This window comes from Stomoxys calcitrans, chromosome 2, assembly GCF_963082655.1.
Source record: "Stomoxys calcitrans chromosome 2, idStoCalc2.1, whole genome shotgun sequence".
Lineage (NCBI taxonomy): Eukaryota > Metazoa > Arthropoda > Insecta > Diptera > Muscidae > Stomoxys > Stomoxys calcitrans.
Window position 1 is genome coordinate 96,877,663 of NC_081553.1, and position 16,866 is coordinate 96,894,528.

General features: G+C 40.9%; 1 protein-coding gene across 10 annotated transcripts in view; it reads left to right on the plus strand.

The window, feature by feature from the left end:
• The window catches only part of LOC106095785 (microtubule-associated protein tau), a 178,294-nt gene that overhangs the window by 105,728 nt on the left and 55,700 nt on the right, over positions 1-16,866 (plus strand). For all 10 annotated transcript variants that reach the window (XM_013263132.2, XM_059363678.1, XM_013263130.2 and 7 more), the window contains exon 3: positions 3,085-3,128. In XM_013263132.2, the coding sequence (XP_013118586.2) occupies positions 3,085-3,128 (44 nt within the window). The remainder of the gene's footprint in view (positions 1-3,084; positions 3,129-16,866) is intronic.

A 16,866-nucleotide genomic window follows, 5' to 3' on the forward strand; every position in this document is an offset into this window, starting at 1 on the left:
CCATAGGCCATTACTGGAAACTCTGGGACATGGCTCATAAATACGGTTATGTTAAAGGAAGCCTTGAAAACCTTCTGCCATTAAGTAATCAGGACCTGATGGCTGATGGAATATTTCCGCTTATCTGATAGATTTAAAGCGTGCCTAGCCTTCGCATATACTCCTCCGACGCACAGTGTTGCCAAATCGAAAAATAGTGCAATAGTCCTCCGAAATACCTTTCAAATATGTATAATGCAAATACAAAATTGCTTATGAACATTCCATTAAGGTACAGGGGCATACTTCTCACTTATCAATGAGTGCTGTCCGATTCAATTTTAAGCTCAATGATAAGGGGCCAAACGGCGTGCCGCAGTGCGACACCTATTAGTGGAGAAGTTTTTAAATGGCTGCAATACCATATGGTATAGTACATATAAAATATCGCCGGAATTAGGAGGGGATAACCAAGGGTGAAACTTTTTTCAGATGTGTTCAGCGTCATAAACTCTAACATCTGCGCTACGGTGTAAAATAGATGTATAATTTAATTTTCAAATTGCTAGGTTAGGTTGAGTAAGAGAGACAGTCCTTTACAGATTCACTTAGACAATTTTAGGTCCATTGTGATAACACAGTAGCGACAGACCAAGGCTTATGGCGGGAATCGAACCCACGACCCCTGCACTGGAAAACTAAGCACGCTACCAATACAAATTGCTAAATTCAGGTAAAAATTCCTCTGGAGGTGTCCAAAAAGCTGAGCTGTAAGCTGACCTCATATTTTGTGATTTGCGAAGACATAGGTAAACCAATAGAGATCCAGTTTGCTTGCAAAATTTTCATTAAGTTTAGGGCTAGGTGTTTTGTTATGACTTTCAACTGCGCCAAGTATGGCCTAAACCGGTTCTTAATCTGATATAGCTGCCATATAAGCCGTTGTTGAATATTGACCTTTTGAGCCTCTAGAGTGCGCAATTATTATCCGATTAAGCTGAAATTAAGAATGAACTGTTTTGTTTCGCCTTTCAACAACTATGCAAAGTTTAGTTTAAATAGGTTTATAACGTGATATATCTCCCATATAAATCGATGTTCCGATTCTTATGCGATTTGGGTGAAATTTTGCTTTATGACTTCCACTATGGTCTCTAAAATCCAAACCAAGTATGGCCTGAATCGGTCCATAAGTTGATACAGCTTTAATAGCGTGGCAAATTTTATGCTTTGTTTGCCTATTAAGAGATACCAGACAAAGAACTTGACAAATGTGGTCCATAGTTTAGGGTATATACGAGATTCGACCCGGTCGAACTTAGCACACTTTTACTTTATTTTTTTGGTGATTAATTATTAAAAATTTAATTTGTTTGTAAATTTCTCTTAAAGTTAGCCATAAATGTTCTTTGGAGTTTTCTTAAATACCAAAAAGTCACAACTCCACTGAGCTGACTCTTTTGTGTTTTCGATGTTGGATAAAACTCCAATAAATTTTGTGATATTAAAGAAATTATTTGTATGGGGAAACTTTGCGGTTTGTTTGCAGCTCGAACACCAACTAGCCAAAAAAATAGCAGAACAAATGTCATATTTCATTTAGACAAAATAAAAAGGCTCATATCGAGAACTTTGTTGAATCAATAACTGATTGGCTGTACAAATTGTATTGTGGGTCTCTGTCACAGCAACAAAAACGACAACTAAACCAAGCCATAACTAGAACATCCTGCCAAGCACCTGACATAATGAGTCGGCTCATGTTACTCAGGGAAACTAAATTTCATGACAAAAATGCCTTAATCGTAAATGGATATGATATGAGCACTTTTTACTTTTTTTTTTTATATGCCTCAGGAAGAGGACTTTTATTTCTTGGCTTAGTTGCTGTCTGTTCGGTGTGTTTGGGTTGCTGGCCTATGTCAAGGTGCTGCCTGATATGCAAATGACAAAATTTATATGACAGCCATCAAATTGTAAATATGCTTTGAAATGGTAATAAATTCCTCATACCCCCGAAAAAAATGAGAATAAAATTTTGCTCACATGCATCCTTTTTGCACCGTTTATTAGTGGCAACAACGAAGAAAAACGAAAACAAGCACTCCCTACATATGCTCCCTACCCAATAGTAAACGCGGTAGGTTGCTATTCCTAAATGAAATATAGAATCATTTGCACCAGTAGCCAGAAGCTTGCAACATTGTCAACACAATGGACGGAACTAAACCCATACGCAATTCTTCATATTTTCCTCCACAGATGAGGCCAGCTGGTCCACCACGTCCACCCTTTCCGGGAGGCATGCCACCGCGACCCATGGGTGGACCAGGGCCACGACCAGGCGGTCCACCCATGCCTGGAGGCCCAGGCGCTGGAATGCGGCCGGGTGGGCCACCTCCGCCCTTGCGTACAATGGATAGCCGAGGAAATTTACTAATGGGTCCGGGTGCACCAGGACCCCGACCGGGGGGTCCACCGCAGAATAACCAAATGTGGCCTCCGAACAGCAGTGGGCCACAGAGTCCCACGGGCCAGGGTGCACCAAGACCACAGGGTGCTTTTCCATGGCCACCCCAGGCGCCTGGCCAGGCTGCTAACCGTCCACCAAATCCATTTCCCGGCAATCAGCCTCCTGGAGCCAGACCGCCCTTCAACAGGCCACCCGGAGCTCCCGGTTCACAACAGCAACGACCTCCAGCCCCACAGCAGCCACAAAGACCACCTTCATCGCTATCGGCCAATGATGATGACGATGTGATAATGGGTTCAGCAGTTACGCCCCTCAAGCAAGCACAGTTCAAAAATGATCCCATGGGACCTTCCATCAACGAAGAAGATGAGCCTGCATTCATGGACGACTCTCCCATGTCCATGGTTAAGACTAGCGATTTATCCCTCACCTCACCCGACTCATACGCGAATGAGTCGAGCATGTCGAAATCCCTCAGTGGTGAGGTGACAGGTTCAATAGCCAGTAAGATAAACTGAAAAATTGTTTTAAAAAAAATCTGAAGCCATTTTCGCAAAAAACAAACCCATCATATGAACTAATTTTTGTGACAAGAAGATTCTAATTCAATTTTGGTATTTTTCATATTTCAGAGGGCGACAATGACAGTGGCGTGGACGAGTCAACTCAAGAAAAGGTGAGTTTAGTGAATAATTTTAAATCATTTTTCACCATATATAAATTGACATAGGACACAGCTAGGAACTATAGTGTATAAAATTGTTTGGGTGATTGGGTTATCCGTTTACATAAATCGAACAATGCGATGGGAAAAACTAAGTGAAAAGTTATTTTGTAACGAACATTACGAATTGACAGCAGAGGTGTGAGCTACGTTATATCCTACATACAACATGTTAAAAGCTTTCGAAGGCCCTGGAGCTTATGGTAGGCTTCCAAATTTGTGCACGGCAGATCTAAATCTCAAGAGAAAGCTAGAATGGACCCAAAAACTGCGGTGATAGTATCAGGCCGTAGCAAGTTGTATGCTAACTTCGACTAGTTGAGTGACTGCCCCTGGCTGCACTACTCGACTGGCGATTAGACTTAAGTGGCTTCTATCGAAGACGCCTGGACAGAAAAGAATAAAAATCGGTTTCAATCATAAAGTTAAAGCACAAGGGCATTAGCTGATGACTCTTAGCTACGGAAAAGACATTACGGTAGGGTGCCTTAAGAAGTCAGAGGATGTATGGCCAATATTTAGTTGGGAATCGCTATAACTACTCCTGAATACATATTTCCCGGGAATCTCTCTAACAGGCAACATGGCATCAGAATCGATTGTCATTGGTATGCTTTCGTCAAGGGTTATGGGGGAAATTTGTCTGAGTCAAAAATCTAATGGGCGATGAAAAGTCTCGACTCTTTTAATTTTCCAGGCCACGTATCACCAGACAGGCTCCTTGGCTTGGCGAGATATACTCTTTTTGAATCGGAATTTCGTTTATACCTGTGGTATGGCAAGAGCCGCACATCTGACCACTGATTTGACTATTGCGATAAGCAGAAGTTTAGGACACCTTAGCTTAGGTTGAAAGATCCTATACGTAGTACGCCTCATGTCGCTAAGGACATACACGTAAGCTAGAAATCGGCTTGTTGTGCGCTCTCAATAATGCACTGACGTAGATATGGACGTTGGTGGCGAAGAGAATACCGCAGAACCAATCCCTGAAGTTTGTATAAATAGAATATTTATCTGCTAGTTAGAATGAGGTGCAAGTAGTAGTGACCCGACCAAAGAACAACAAGGCAGCAGGAGCCGACGGGTTACCCGCTGAACTATTTAAGACTGGAGGCGACACGCTGATAAGGCGTATGCATCAGCTTATCTGCGCAATCTGGCTAGAAGAACGCATACCCGATGATTGGAACCTCAGCATACCATATTCCGTACACAAGAAAGGAGACAAGACGGAATGTTCCAACTACACAGAAATAAGTCTCCTCCCCATCGCATACAAGATACTCTTGAGTGTACTGTGTGAAAGATTAAAACCTTAAGTCAATGAGATAATTCGACCCTATCAATGCGGCTTTCGACCTGGTAAATCCACCCTAGACCAGATTTTCACACTGTGCCAAATCCTGGAAAAGACCCTAGAAGGACAAATCAACACCTACCATCTCTTTGTTGACTACAAAGCCGCTTTCGACAAGCCTATACGTTCAAGCCATGTCTGAGTTTGGTATCCCTGCAAAATTAATACGACTCTGCAGGATAACACTTGCTGACACGCGTTCCTCAGTAAGAATAGGAAAGAATCTCTCCGAACCATTTAATACCAAACGAGGTTTCAGACTAGGAGACAGCCTATTGTGTGATCTCTTTAATATTCTGTTGGAGAAGATTATACGAGTTGTAGATGTGAATAGATATGGCACACTTATCACAAGAGAACACATGCTACTCGCCTATGCCGATGACATCGATATCATAGATCGGTCACCGGAAGTAGAAACTGCAACCTTTGAAAGAATCGAAAGAGAGTCAGTGAAAATGGGTGTGGCAGTAAATGGAGATAAGACGAAATGAACGGTTTCAACTCCCAAAAAGCCTTGCACAACCGCGCAGATAAAGAAAATGGAGAAAGTTGGGGACCACAACTTTGAGACAGTCAGTAACTTTATCTACCTCAGCACCGCCGTAACCGAAACGAATGACACCAGTTTTGAGATAAAGCTAAGAATAATACTGGCAAACAGATGCTGCTTTAGACTTAGTTGGCAGTTTAGAAACAAGGCCACCTCTCGACAGAGGAAGCGATGAAGGATGAAGAAGCTCCAGCAAAGAAGTCTTTTGAAGGCAAACACGGTGGTACACGCAAACCGGGAAGACCAAAAGCTCGATGGAAAGATCAAGTGGTGGGAGACACTTCGAAACTTGGTGTCAGAGATTTTAAAATGAGCGCAGAAGATCGAGGCGCTTGGAACGCTATTTTACGTTCGGCTAGTGGAACAAATATTCTGTCATAGCCAATTAAAGTAATATGTGGACGAGCTCAAGTCTACCTTTACAAATATCCCAGCACACTCCATAGATCCTAGATTCTATGATTTTGATATGACTGTTGAGGACCGTCACAGTGAAGGTTTTTAATTTTCGGGTGTAGAACAAAGTGATGTGGTATTTAGTTTCTCAATGATGAAATCAAATTCAGTTGGATTCGATGGCATTGAACTAAAATTTCTCAAGGCACTGTTACCATATATATTTGGACACACATTACCCACATTTTTAACAGTATGGCATGGAAGTACACCAAGTTTATACCCTTAACCAAGAACTGCATAGAGTTTCGCCCCATTTCCATTTTGTGTTTTCTGTCCAAAGTATTTGAAAAAATAATTTATAGACAGAATGAAAACTCTCTTTTATATGAGAAGCAGTCAGGTTTCCGTCCCGGACGTTGCTGTAAAAGTGCTCTAGCAGATGTCGTGGAGGATATTAGGAATAACTTGGAGAATGACGAATTGAACCTGCTTGTTCTCCTCGACCATTCAAAGGCATTCGACACAGTCGATCACAATATGTTGGCGGCAACATTTAGTTTCTCGCCTTCGTCTGTTTGTTTAATCATGTCATATCTGTCCAATCGTACCCAATTCGTGGTTTTGAAGTCATCTGTTTCTAGTTCTTTGCCTGTTATTCGAGGAGTGCCCTAAGGTTAAATTTTGGGTCCAATTATATTTTCTTTATATAGACACCAGCTTTCATTTTTTAAGGCCCACATGTATGCGGATGATGTGCAGGTCTATATAAGTAGCTCTAAGGAAAGCCTAGTAGACCATGTCAGGATGCTGAACCATGACCTGTCTAGGATTTATGAATGTGCCTCAATCCCCTTAAGTCCCAGTGCATGGTTTTTAAAAAATGGGTTTCACGATACACTTGCGACCCTGTTGTTGTTGTTGCTAATGAGTGATTGGGGATAATGGCTCGCAGAACCGTGTTATGGTCAGGCAGCCAGAAACACAACTCAGTCTCAGGGCACTCAATGGCTAACAACCAGAACTGTTTTGCCGTCTAGTTTTGACCCATACGTGTAACATGGACTTCGAGATAGCTATACCAGAGTTCCGCCAATTGAAGAACGTACACTAACAACTCTGCCTCGCAAGTGCGGTCTCCAGATCTCCTCTCGTCGTTTCGATTATTTGTGATTGTATGGCCTGCTTATATCCATTCTCACATCGTGTTAAGTCTCATAGCTGCAGTGCCTGCCTCATAATTAACTTAATGTCTATAGGTCGGAGATTCAGAATTATCTTTAGTGCCCTGGTAGGCCTGTTCCCATCGTCCCACCCATGCCAAGACAATGTGTTCTCGGAACCTGATGTAATATCCTTACGTGGCACTTCGCCTCCAAGACTTGGCACCGAACTGAGGGGGTCTTATCAAACTTTTTTGGAGCAAGTGGACTCTTCTCGGTTGAGGCCCCATTTCGAGCATACTGTCTAACTTTGTTATGAGAATATATGGCGCCTCAAATTGGCCGCCCAAACAGGCAAATCTCAATCTCCTCCGTTCTCTATTTACGTTCAGATGAGTAGTTTTAGCCCTGTCTTCTGCCACATCCAAGCACCATTTAACGCTCCTGCATAGCAGTCTTCTTTGTTCTCTGTTTTCATTCAGATCCGTAGGTCTATCCCAGTCGTATGCTATATCTAAGAACTTTTTGGCTTGTACATAGCTGATTCGGACTCCTACCTCTAAGAACTATTATAATATCGTGCGCAGCCGACGAATTCGAAACCCTCTTCAGTCAACATCCGCAGTATACCCATGATGGTAATTTAATTAAGTTTAATCTGAATTCATACGATGGAAGAGCCCGATGATCCCAGACACTCCCCTTGAGGCAAAATAAAAGAAATTGATTATGTTTTAATTTTTCCATCGGGCTTTTGGTCGTCCCGGTTTGCGTGTACCACCATGATCGCCTTCAAAAGACTTCGTTGCTGGAGTTTCTTCATCCATTTTGACAACATGACGTAGCCAACGCAACCGTTGTATTTTGATACGTGTTACTATGCTATCGTCGTCATACAGCTCGTGATTCATACGCCGCCTATATTCCCCAACAGATCTATATATTTCAAAAAAATTCTTTCTCTCAAAGACTCCAAGCACTGCCTCGTCTGCTTTTACAAGTACTCATACCTCGGTATCATATAACAACACGGTTAGTATCAGTGTCTTGTATAGTGTTATCTTCGTCTGTCTAGAGATGGCCTTGTTTCAAAGCTGCTTGCTAAATTGAAATTAGAATCTATTTCCCAGTATTATTTTTCGCTTTATTTCAAAACAGGTGTCGTTCTTTTCAGTTACGGCGGAGCCGAGGAAGATAAGGTTACTGACTATCTCAAAGTTGCGGTTCTCAACATTCTCCATTTCTTTTATCTGATCGATGTTCAAGGCTTTTTGGGAGTTGACGCCATCCACTTCGTATTATCTGCATTTACTGCCAGACCCATTTCCATTGATTCCCTTTCGATTCTTTCAAAGGTTGCAATTACTACTTCCGGCGACGGACCTATGATATCGATGTTCACTTGTGAGTAGTGTGTCAAATCTATTCACACCTCCATCTCGTATAAACTTCTCCAGCAGGATATTAAATATTTCACAAGATAAGCTGTCTCCTTGTCTGAAACCTCGTTTGTTATTGAATGGTTCGGGGAGATTTAACGTATAGGGCTGTCGAAAGCGGCTTTGTAGTCAACGAAGAGATGGTAAGAGTTCACCTGTCCTTCTCGGGTCTTTTCCAGGATTCGGGGAAGTGTGAATATCTGGTACAAGGTGGATTAACCTGGTCTTTAGCCGCACCGATATGACCCAATTCAGTCATTCACGCAGTACGCTCAAAGTATCTAGAATTCGATGGGGAAGGAGACTTAGTTCTCTGAAGTTGGCACGTTCCGTCATGTCTCCTTTCTTGTATACAGGATGTAGTATGTTGAGATTGCAATCATTGGGCATGCGTTCTTTGGCGCATGCGCCTTATCAGTGTGTCGCCTCCGGTCTTATAGATCAGCGGGCTACCCATCGACTCCTGCTTGGACCTCATTCTGACTATGGGGTAAACATTCCATACCATCATTTAGGGATTTGTTCTGTGGCATCCTCTTTGCTGCCATCGTCAGACACTACGCTGGGAAAAATGTTCTTTCCATATTCCAAGCACACACTATCTGTATCAGTTACCAGATTTCCAGGAAAATGTGCCTGCACCAAAGTCATCAGTTTAATTTTTTGCCCATAAATAGCGCATTTATTACTCGATGTTAATGAAATTTGGCACAGCGAGTTCTGTTAGGCCATTCGACATCCGTACCGAGTATATTGAAGATCGAACTATATTTGAATATAACTCTGATATGTATCGATCTCCCGATTTAAGGTCCTAGAATAGAGCTGGGAAAATACCGATGGGACTATCGATATTTTATTTTTTATCTGAGTATTGGTTGATATTTTGCCTATCGAATCTATCGGCAAAATTTAATTTTATAAGCTATGCGACACTGAATGTATCGTCGCGACTATAGAGGGCGCAATTATCATCCGGTCGGGCTATAATTTTGTACAATGATTTCTCTCATGAATTCCAACCGACTTTATTAAATTTGGTTTTATTCGGTCTGTTCTGATTTTTATTTCTCATTTTCGTTTGAAATATTGGTGATAGGAAATTAACGATAGTGTCGATACTATCAATATTTATTATAAGAAAAATCGAAAATGTCGAATTTTGCGACTATCGATAGTTTGCCAGTTCTAACCTAGAAACATAAAAGTGGCAATAACAAATCCATTTTGCTGAAAGTTACTACAGTGTGTTATGCCAGGGCGCACGACATCCTAACCGAGTATGGTACAGATTAGACCATATTTGAATACAGCCCTGCTTTAGTCCGATCTCTCTATTGAAGGTCTTAAACCCATAAATGGTTTATTTATTACCCGATTCAACTGAAATTCGGTACAGTGGGTTATATTTGACCCTAACACATCGTTCCCTTTGTTGGCCGATTTTGCCGAAATTTACAACAGTGAATTGTATTAGACAGCTCGATGTCCCTACCGACTTTAATCCAGGTGGAGCCATATTTCGATACATCTATAATGGGTAATTTAATTTTTTTACAGAGTAATTTAAAATTTTACTGAGCTCATTTACATTTGAGTGCTCCAATAAAAAACATATGTTTTAGAAGATTGTCACTTTTCACCAAAGTATTTATTTTCATACTACTACCGCCATCTACATACATGAAATGTCGGCAACTTTTGAAAACACCCGTGGATATGCGAGGGATTGGTGCGTATCCAAAGTTGGGTTCATCTAATATTTTCGTGCGACCATTTTTCACAACTTTCGACGTGGATTGTCACGACATGAGGGTATTGACGAACTAAAATCTTTGTATGGCGATGAAGCACCATGCTAAAGCATATTTGTAGTTTCAATGACTAAGTCTGCGTACCCAATATGGGGTATGGTATCAAGAGGTCGGCTTCGCCCGACTTAACTCCGTCCTTGACTGCACTGAAAAAATGTTTGCCCTAATTTTAAAGGTTCAGGCCAAAGATTAGCAAACTTAATTTAAAGATGATCAATTTTCCAAATTTTGAAGGAAAAATTTCCTTCGGTGAAAGATATTTTTCTTCATATTAAGGATTTTTTATTTTAAAGGGTAGGTTAATAAATCCTTAACTTTGTGTCTTATTATTAAAGACAAAAATCTGAAATGAAGGTCAAAATAGCGTTGAAAGTGAGGAAATTGACTTTGGGACAAGACTGCAGTGAAACGTAGTTAAAGACGGAAAATAACCTTACATATATGAGCGTCTTTAAATGTAACGTTTTTATACCTACCACCATAGGATGAGGGTATACTAATCTAGTCATTTCGTTTGTAACACCTCGAAATATTGATCTAGGACCCCATAAAATATATAATTTTAATCGTCTCGAAATTCTGATTCGAACTATCCATGTCCGTCTGTCACGATAGCGGTCGAACGCATAGAGCTAACCGCTTAAAATTTTGCACAGATACTTAATATTCAAGTAGGTCGTAGGGGATTGCAAGTGGGTCATATCGGTTCAGATTTGGATATCTTATGTTTGTTTGTTTGTGTGATCCCGTTAGACTCGGAAATGGCAGAACCGATTTTCATGAAATTTTCACAGATGGTGCATAAAGATCCCGTGGTGAAAATAGGGTACTACATTTTTTGATATCTGAAGGGAGGGCGGACCCTCCCCCTTACTCTAATTTTCAGAAACGCCAGATCTCGGAGATGGGTAGTGCGATTTAAGCGAAATTTTGTGTGCTCTCATATAGTACCCTAAAAATAAAAAGTGGTATCCGAATTTCGGAAGAGGCGCCTAGGGGAGCCTCCCCTCCCCCAAAACCTACCAAACATATATCTAGACCAATCACGACAATATGGGACTCAAATGAAAGGTATTTAGGATAAGAAAACTGATCTGATATCCAATTGTCGGACCAAGTGTTAGGGGGACCACCTAATCCCCAAAACACCCCTAAATCGGGCATATTTACCGACCATGTCAATGTGGAGCTTAAATGAAAGGTATTGGTTGGTAGAGCAAGAATTGATACCCACTTTCGGCACCAATTTTCTGAGGGTCTACCCCTTTCCCAAAATATCCCACAAACAGCAATTTTTTACTGACCATCGCAATATGACCCTTAAATAAAGGTATTTGGGAGTAGAATATGAATTTGATATCCAAATGTGGGACCATGTATTTAGGGCATCACCCCTTCCCCAAAACATCCACCATGGGGTAAAAAATCTTTGACCATGCCAATATGTGGCTCAAATTAAAGATATTTGAGATTAGAAAACGAATTTGATAGCCTATTTTGGGGCCATATGTTTGGGGGACGCCTCATCGTGTAAACTCCCCTAAACCAATGGCAATATGGTTTAAATAAATGGTAATTGAAAGAAGAGGGTTAAGGTTCAGGGTTAAGTGTCTGGGGGACCACCTCACCCCCGAAAACACCCCTAAATCAGATATCATGAGAATATCGGGCTGAAATAAAGTATTTTAAGAATGGAGTACATCTTCCATCCAAACTTAAATTCGTAGACCAATAAAGATCATATGGGATTCAGATAAAGGCACTTATATTGTTAAACTGTTAGTCAAGCGATATACTATTTTCGTAGCATGGTATTTCACTAAAAGCTCTTTAATTTTCGAAAATAAATCTGTTATAGAACTGCGTCAAGTACGGTCCAATTCGGTCCATAACTACATATAGCTCCTTTATTTTAGCAGAATCCATGGTGGTGGGTTTAAAAGATTCTGCCCGGCCGAACTTAGCACGATTTTACTTGTCTTAAGTTAAAATGCTTGGTTTAAAAAAAGAAATTTTCAAAAAATAGTAATTGAAAAGTCATCTATGAAGTAAACTAAGAATCAATCAGCGATCAAAATTTGAAACGAATGGTCATGTCCGTAAGTAACTAGGAAATTTCATTTAAATATAGCATCTTAGTTGTAAAGATTTGGTTTTTTGACTTGTTTTTTATTGTTAAAATCCTACGAACAAGGAAAAATCCAAAATTTTGGCAAACTTTATTTTCAGTGTGTTGACGATAAAAACGAAAATTTTCATTACTATGCCAAAAATTTATATAGCAGCCCTCGTATACGGTTTATTGCACTTATATGATTTTTTAAAGTTTTTTGAATTTACTCAACGTGTCAATGTAACTACATGTGCTAAACACTGTAGCAGCATAACTTGCCTTGCCGGGCTTGTATATAAACATAACCCTTGCCGTCTATTAGGCCGTTATAAAGTAGTTCTTTAGAGTATTACCCAAAGGCCTTATGGTCATCTAATTTGAAAATATTGTTAAAGTTTAATTTTAATGGAAAAATTACCGACATTTTAGTATTACAGTTTTATACAGTTAAAGCTTACATGCAACATGTGGAACTTTTAACTTTAACAATTTTTTTTTAAATACTCTGTAAAAATTAATTTGTACTTCATCACTAATTGCAACCACAAAAACCCCTCCCAAAGTCATTAGCAATCGTTTTTGAACTGAGTACGAGTTTCTCATAGAATTTAGATTACATTTTTGTAAATCATTAAAACTCTTCGAACAACTATACAAACATGGTCATGTCATGATCACCAAATCAATTACAACTGTAATAAAAATAAACATTCTTCCGAAATTAATAGCAATGAGTAATGCGGGAATCTTCGAAATTGCCCACGCCAAGTAAAATCCAATCCAATTCGGAGACAGACAAAATTAAATTGCCCATCTAAACTTTATCTGCTGCATTGTTCAAAATGTTGTGAAGATCATCTATCAAATTGTCGCTTACATTTGTGCACATTGGGCTGAACTATTATTTTTATTTGACTTCCGTTTTATTTGTGTCGCCTGATATAAAAAAGCCATAAAACTTTAAATTTTCGGTATAAAGCAATCTCATACCATAAACAATTAAATCACCAAAAGTTATCGTTAAGATTTCCTTTTGAGAATTTTTATGAGATATGAATATGTGGAATGATACGCACCAAATTTGTTGTGAAGATTAAAGGTCATAAATTACGGAAATGGCTAGGCTTAAATGAGGTTTGTCTTTATTGCATGGTGCCGTTGATGTGTCTGGAAGTCTTATTATACCCTATACCATCACTGTTATACAGGGTATTACAAATTAGTGCATTTCTTTGTAACATAACAAAGGAAGAAAGATATGCCCATTGATAACGCACAAGATTTTCTTCTTTCCGTAACAGGTCCATTTAATAGTTAATAATTTCATCTATTCAAGATAGCTTCATATTTCTCTATACTTGATGTGATGATATTATTGGCTTATTTTATCCAGTGTAAGAACAGTTTTCAAGTCTGGGAGTAGATTTAAGAAACAATGCTGCGGTGGCTGGAATCTCGAGTGATGGAGTAGACCATTACCAGAATAATAGGTAGGTCGCAGAATCCTGCATAGACTTCAGGGCTTCCTCACAAAAACGATTTCAACTTATCTTCGCATGCGAGCAATTTGTTTTGGGTAACGGTATTTCCTGCCAAAAAATGGGACTAATAAAAGGTACCACGTCTTCACTTTTATTGAGATTCTTAGTTGGATCAATCCTAAATATTTCGTTTAAATGGAGTATCATTAATACAGCAACGACAGGGCAATACAAATCCAAATTTTGCTTATGAACATTCAACTAGGGAACTAGGGCAAACTTCTCACATATCACTGAGTGCTGTCCAATTCAAGTTTAAGCTCAATGATAAGGGGCCTTCTTTTTATAGCCGAGTTTGAATGGCGTGCCGCAGTGGGACACCACTTTGGGGAGAAGTTTTTACATGGCAAAATACCTCACAAATGTCGCCAGCATTAGGAGGGGATAACCACAGTTGAACATCTTTTTCTGGTGTTCTCGCCAGGATTCGAACTCAGGTATTCAGCGTTATAGGCGAACACGCTAACTTCTGCACAACGGTGGCCTCTTTTAGCCGGGGTCCATTCAGATTAATAATTAGTCCGATTCAGATTAATAATAAGTTCGCAGAATTTTCCAACGTAGACTTCAGGGCTCCCTAACAAAAACGACTCCACCTTATCTTCGCATTCGTGCGATTTGCCTTAGGTCATGGTATTTCCTGCCAAAAACAGGGAATAATAAAAGGCACCTCGTCTTCATGTTTGTTGAGAATCTTAGTTGGATCAATTCTAAATATTTCTTTAATATGATGTGTCTCTAATACAGCAACGACATAGCAAATACAAATGCAAATTTTGCTCATGAACATTCCAATAAGGAACAGGGGCAAACTTCTCACCTATCAATGAGTGCAGTCCGATTCAAGTTTAAGCTCAAGGATATGGGGCCTCCTTTTTATAGCCGAGTCCGAACGGCGTGCCGCAGTGCGACACCTCTTTGGAGAGAAGTTTTACATGACATAGTATTTCACAAATGTTGCCAGAATTAGGGGGGGGGGAAAGCCACCGCTGAAAATTTTTTCTGATGGTCTCGTCAGGATTCGAACCCAGGCGTTCAGCATCATAGGCAGACATGCTTACCTCTGCGCTACGGTGGCCTCCCAATCCAATGAGATGATAGTCATTGAAAATCTGCAATCCAAAAAGGATAATGCCATCCACATGAGAATTAAGCCACGCATTTTATAAACAAAGAAAAGAGAATGTCTGCATCCCAAGTATACTCTGCCATCAGTAAACTCCGATGTATTTACAATAGGCTGTCATCGGGATCAATTCAAACAAAGCGCATTTAGCCAGTAGCACATACAAATTATCTCTTAAGTATTCCACCAAGAAACTACCGGCGACTTCTCTTAAACTAACCGGTAAGCGTTTGGTTTAATCAATTCAGACTTCTACAAAACACCAGAATAACGAGAAAACCAAGTGCCTGAAGCGAATCAAAGCACAAAGAGAGGTTTTAAACAATATTCCTCTGTCTTCTTCTCTCAATTGTGGGACAGAGACACAAAAGTGCTCGAACGACTCCAACTCCTCCTCGCCAATGGTTCAGTGAATCACTCCAGACTCCAACAGAACTCCAGAATGACTAAGTGCTTGGAGGGAATCGAAGAAAAGAGAAAAGAACCATAACCCTCTGTCTTCTTCTCTCAAGTGTGGGGCCGTGACACAAAAGTGCTCAAACGGCTCCAACTCTTCCTCGCCATCGTATACCCTGCAGAAGTATGCCTCTCCCTGCGTCCAGCCCGACGTCAAGGATGTTGCAATGGCCAATCAGAACTCCTATCAGCAATCATAAGTCATTATTCTTCAGCCCCATCATAAGTTAAGTTCTGTTCTGCGAAAAATACCTTTCCAAAGGGCCTTCACCACTCTGCAAATCACAGCATCAGCCTACGCCTCATTCGCGTGGTCGTCGTAGGCGGCGTTCTCCTACCAAGAAGCTCGCACAGAGGAGAGCTTCCTGATTCCGTAGCACGACCTGCCTTAATCACCGATCCATCCCTTGCCAGCTCGTCGAACGCTTCGTTCCCTGCCGTCCATTGATGGCCTAGAACCCAGCAAAGCCTGGCAGAATTTCCCATGGTTTGAAGGAGGTTTAAGCATCTTCTAACCAGTCTCGAGCTCGTATAGCCCAACACCGGAGCCTTCAGCACCGTCTGATGGTCACATATATCGAGACAGTCCCATCGGGTTCCTGCACCCGCATCGACATCATATCCAGTGCCTTCAAGTCCGAAAGACGCTTCCAGTGCAGAAGCCAATGTGATTTTTCTAACTTCAAGGAATTCATTACAGACTCCAGCCCCGGTGCCCCCATCCAATTTAGATCCATCCGTGTATACAAAAGGTCCCAGGAAGATCGGTGTACCTCCAGTCCAGAGGCTACTCTTCGAGAAAACGACGACAAACCCGTCCAGAAAGGAAAACTCCATTGTTATATAAATGACAACCATAAATAACCTATTACAGATGCTGATTGAGGAGGGCTTTGAACCCGTCTGCTAAGCAGAGGATGTTATAAAATTTCTTAGGGGTAAGGATCCCAATCAGCTATGCTGAAAGGCCGGAAGGGTCTTGGATATGGGATATGACTGGTCTAGACCCAAGGGTCTCATTGTTTACCCAGATAATACTGCAATGTGCCTGTTCACGAGGAAGACGAAGGTGGGTCAATTTGACGCACCACGTTTCCTCAATAAAACGATTTCGATATCTGACAAGGTCAAATATTTGGGAGTGATCTGAATTGGAAGCGTTATATGCAGGGGCGAACCGAGAATGCTCTGACAAAGTTAAATACTTGAGAGTGATCTTGGATAGGAAACTGAATTGGAAGCGTCACATTCAGAAGCGAACCGAGAATGCTCACAGATGTTGGGCACTAGGTAGACCGGCCGTGGGCTTGATATGGGGCCTGATTCCGAGGATAGTCCACTGGCTCTACATGAGCTGGACCGCGATGAAGAAAAAGTGTAACATAGGGATATTGCAACAGGTTCAAAGAACATTTTGCCTGGGCGATAAGAACCATGCTCATTAGAGATATAGATATGTATACGATCTAGATACCCGACATTGACATACAGATTAAGTGTAAGGCAGACACTGGGGCTATTAGACCTAAGGCGATGGGAGAATAGAGAATAGGAGCAGGTCACACCGTCGCAGTATAGTCTAGGTGACGATAGGAAACTCGAAGAGGTTTCGGATTGCATAACTGAGACGACACTAGAGGTCTAGTGCAAGGCAGTGCTGCCAGCGGCGTAGTCTTGGATTGACTGAACTCTCTTATTGCCATCTAGAAGAGCAGAGTGCGACGGCGCG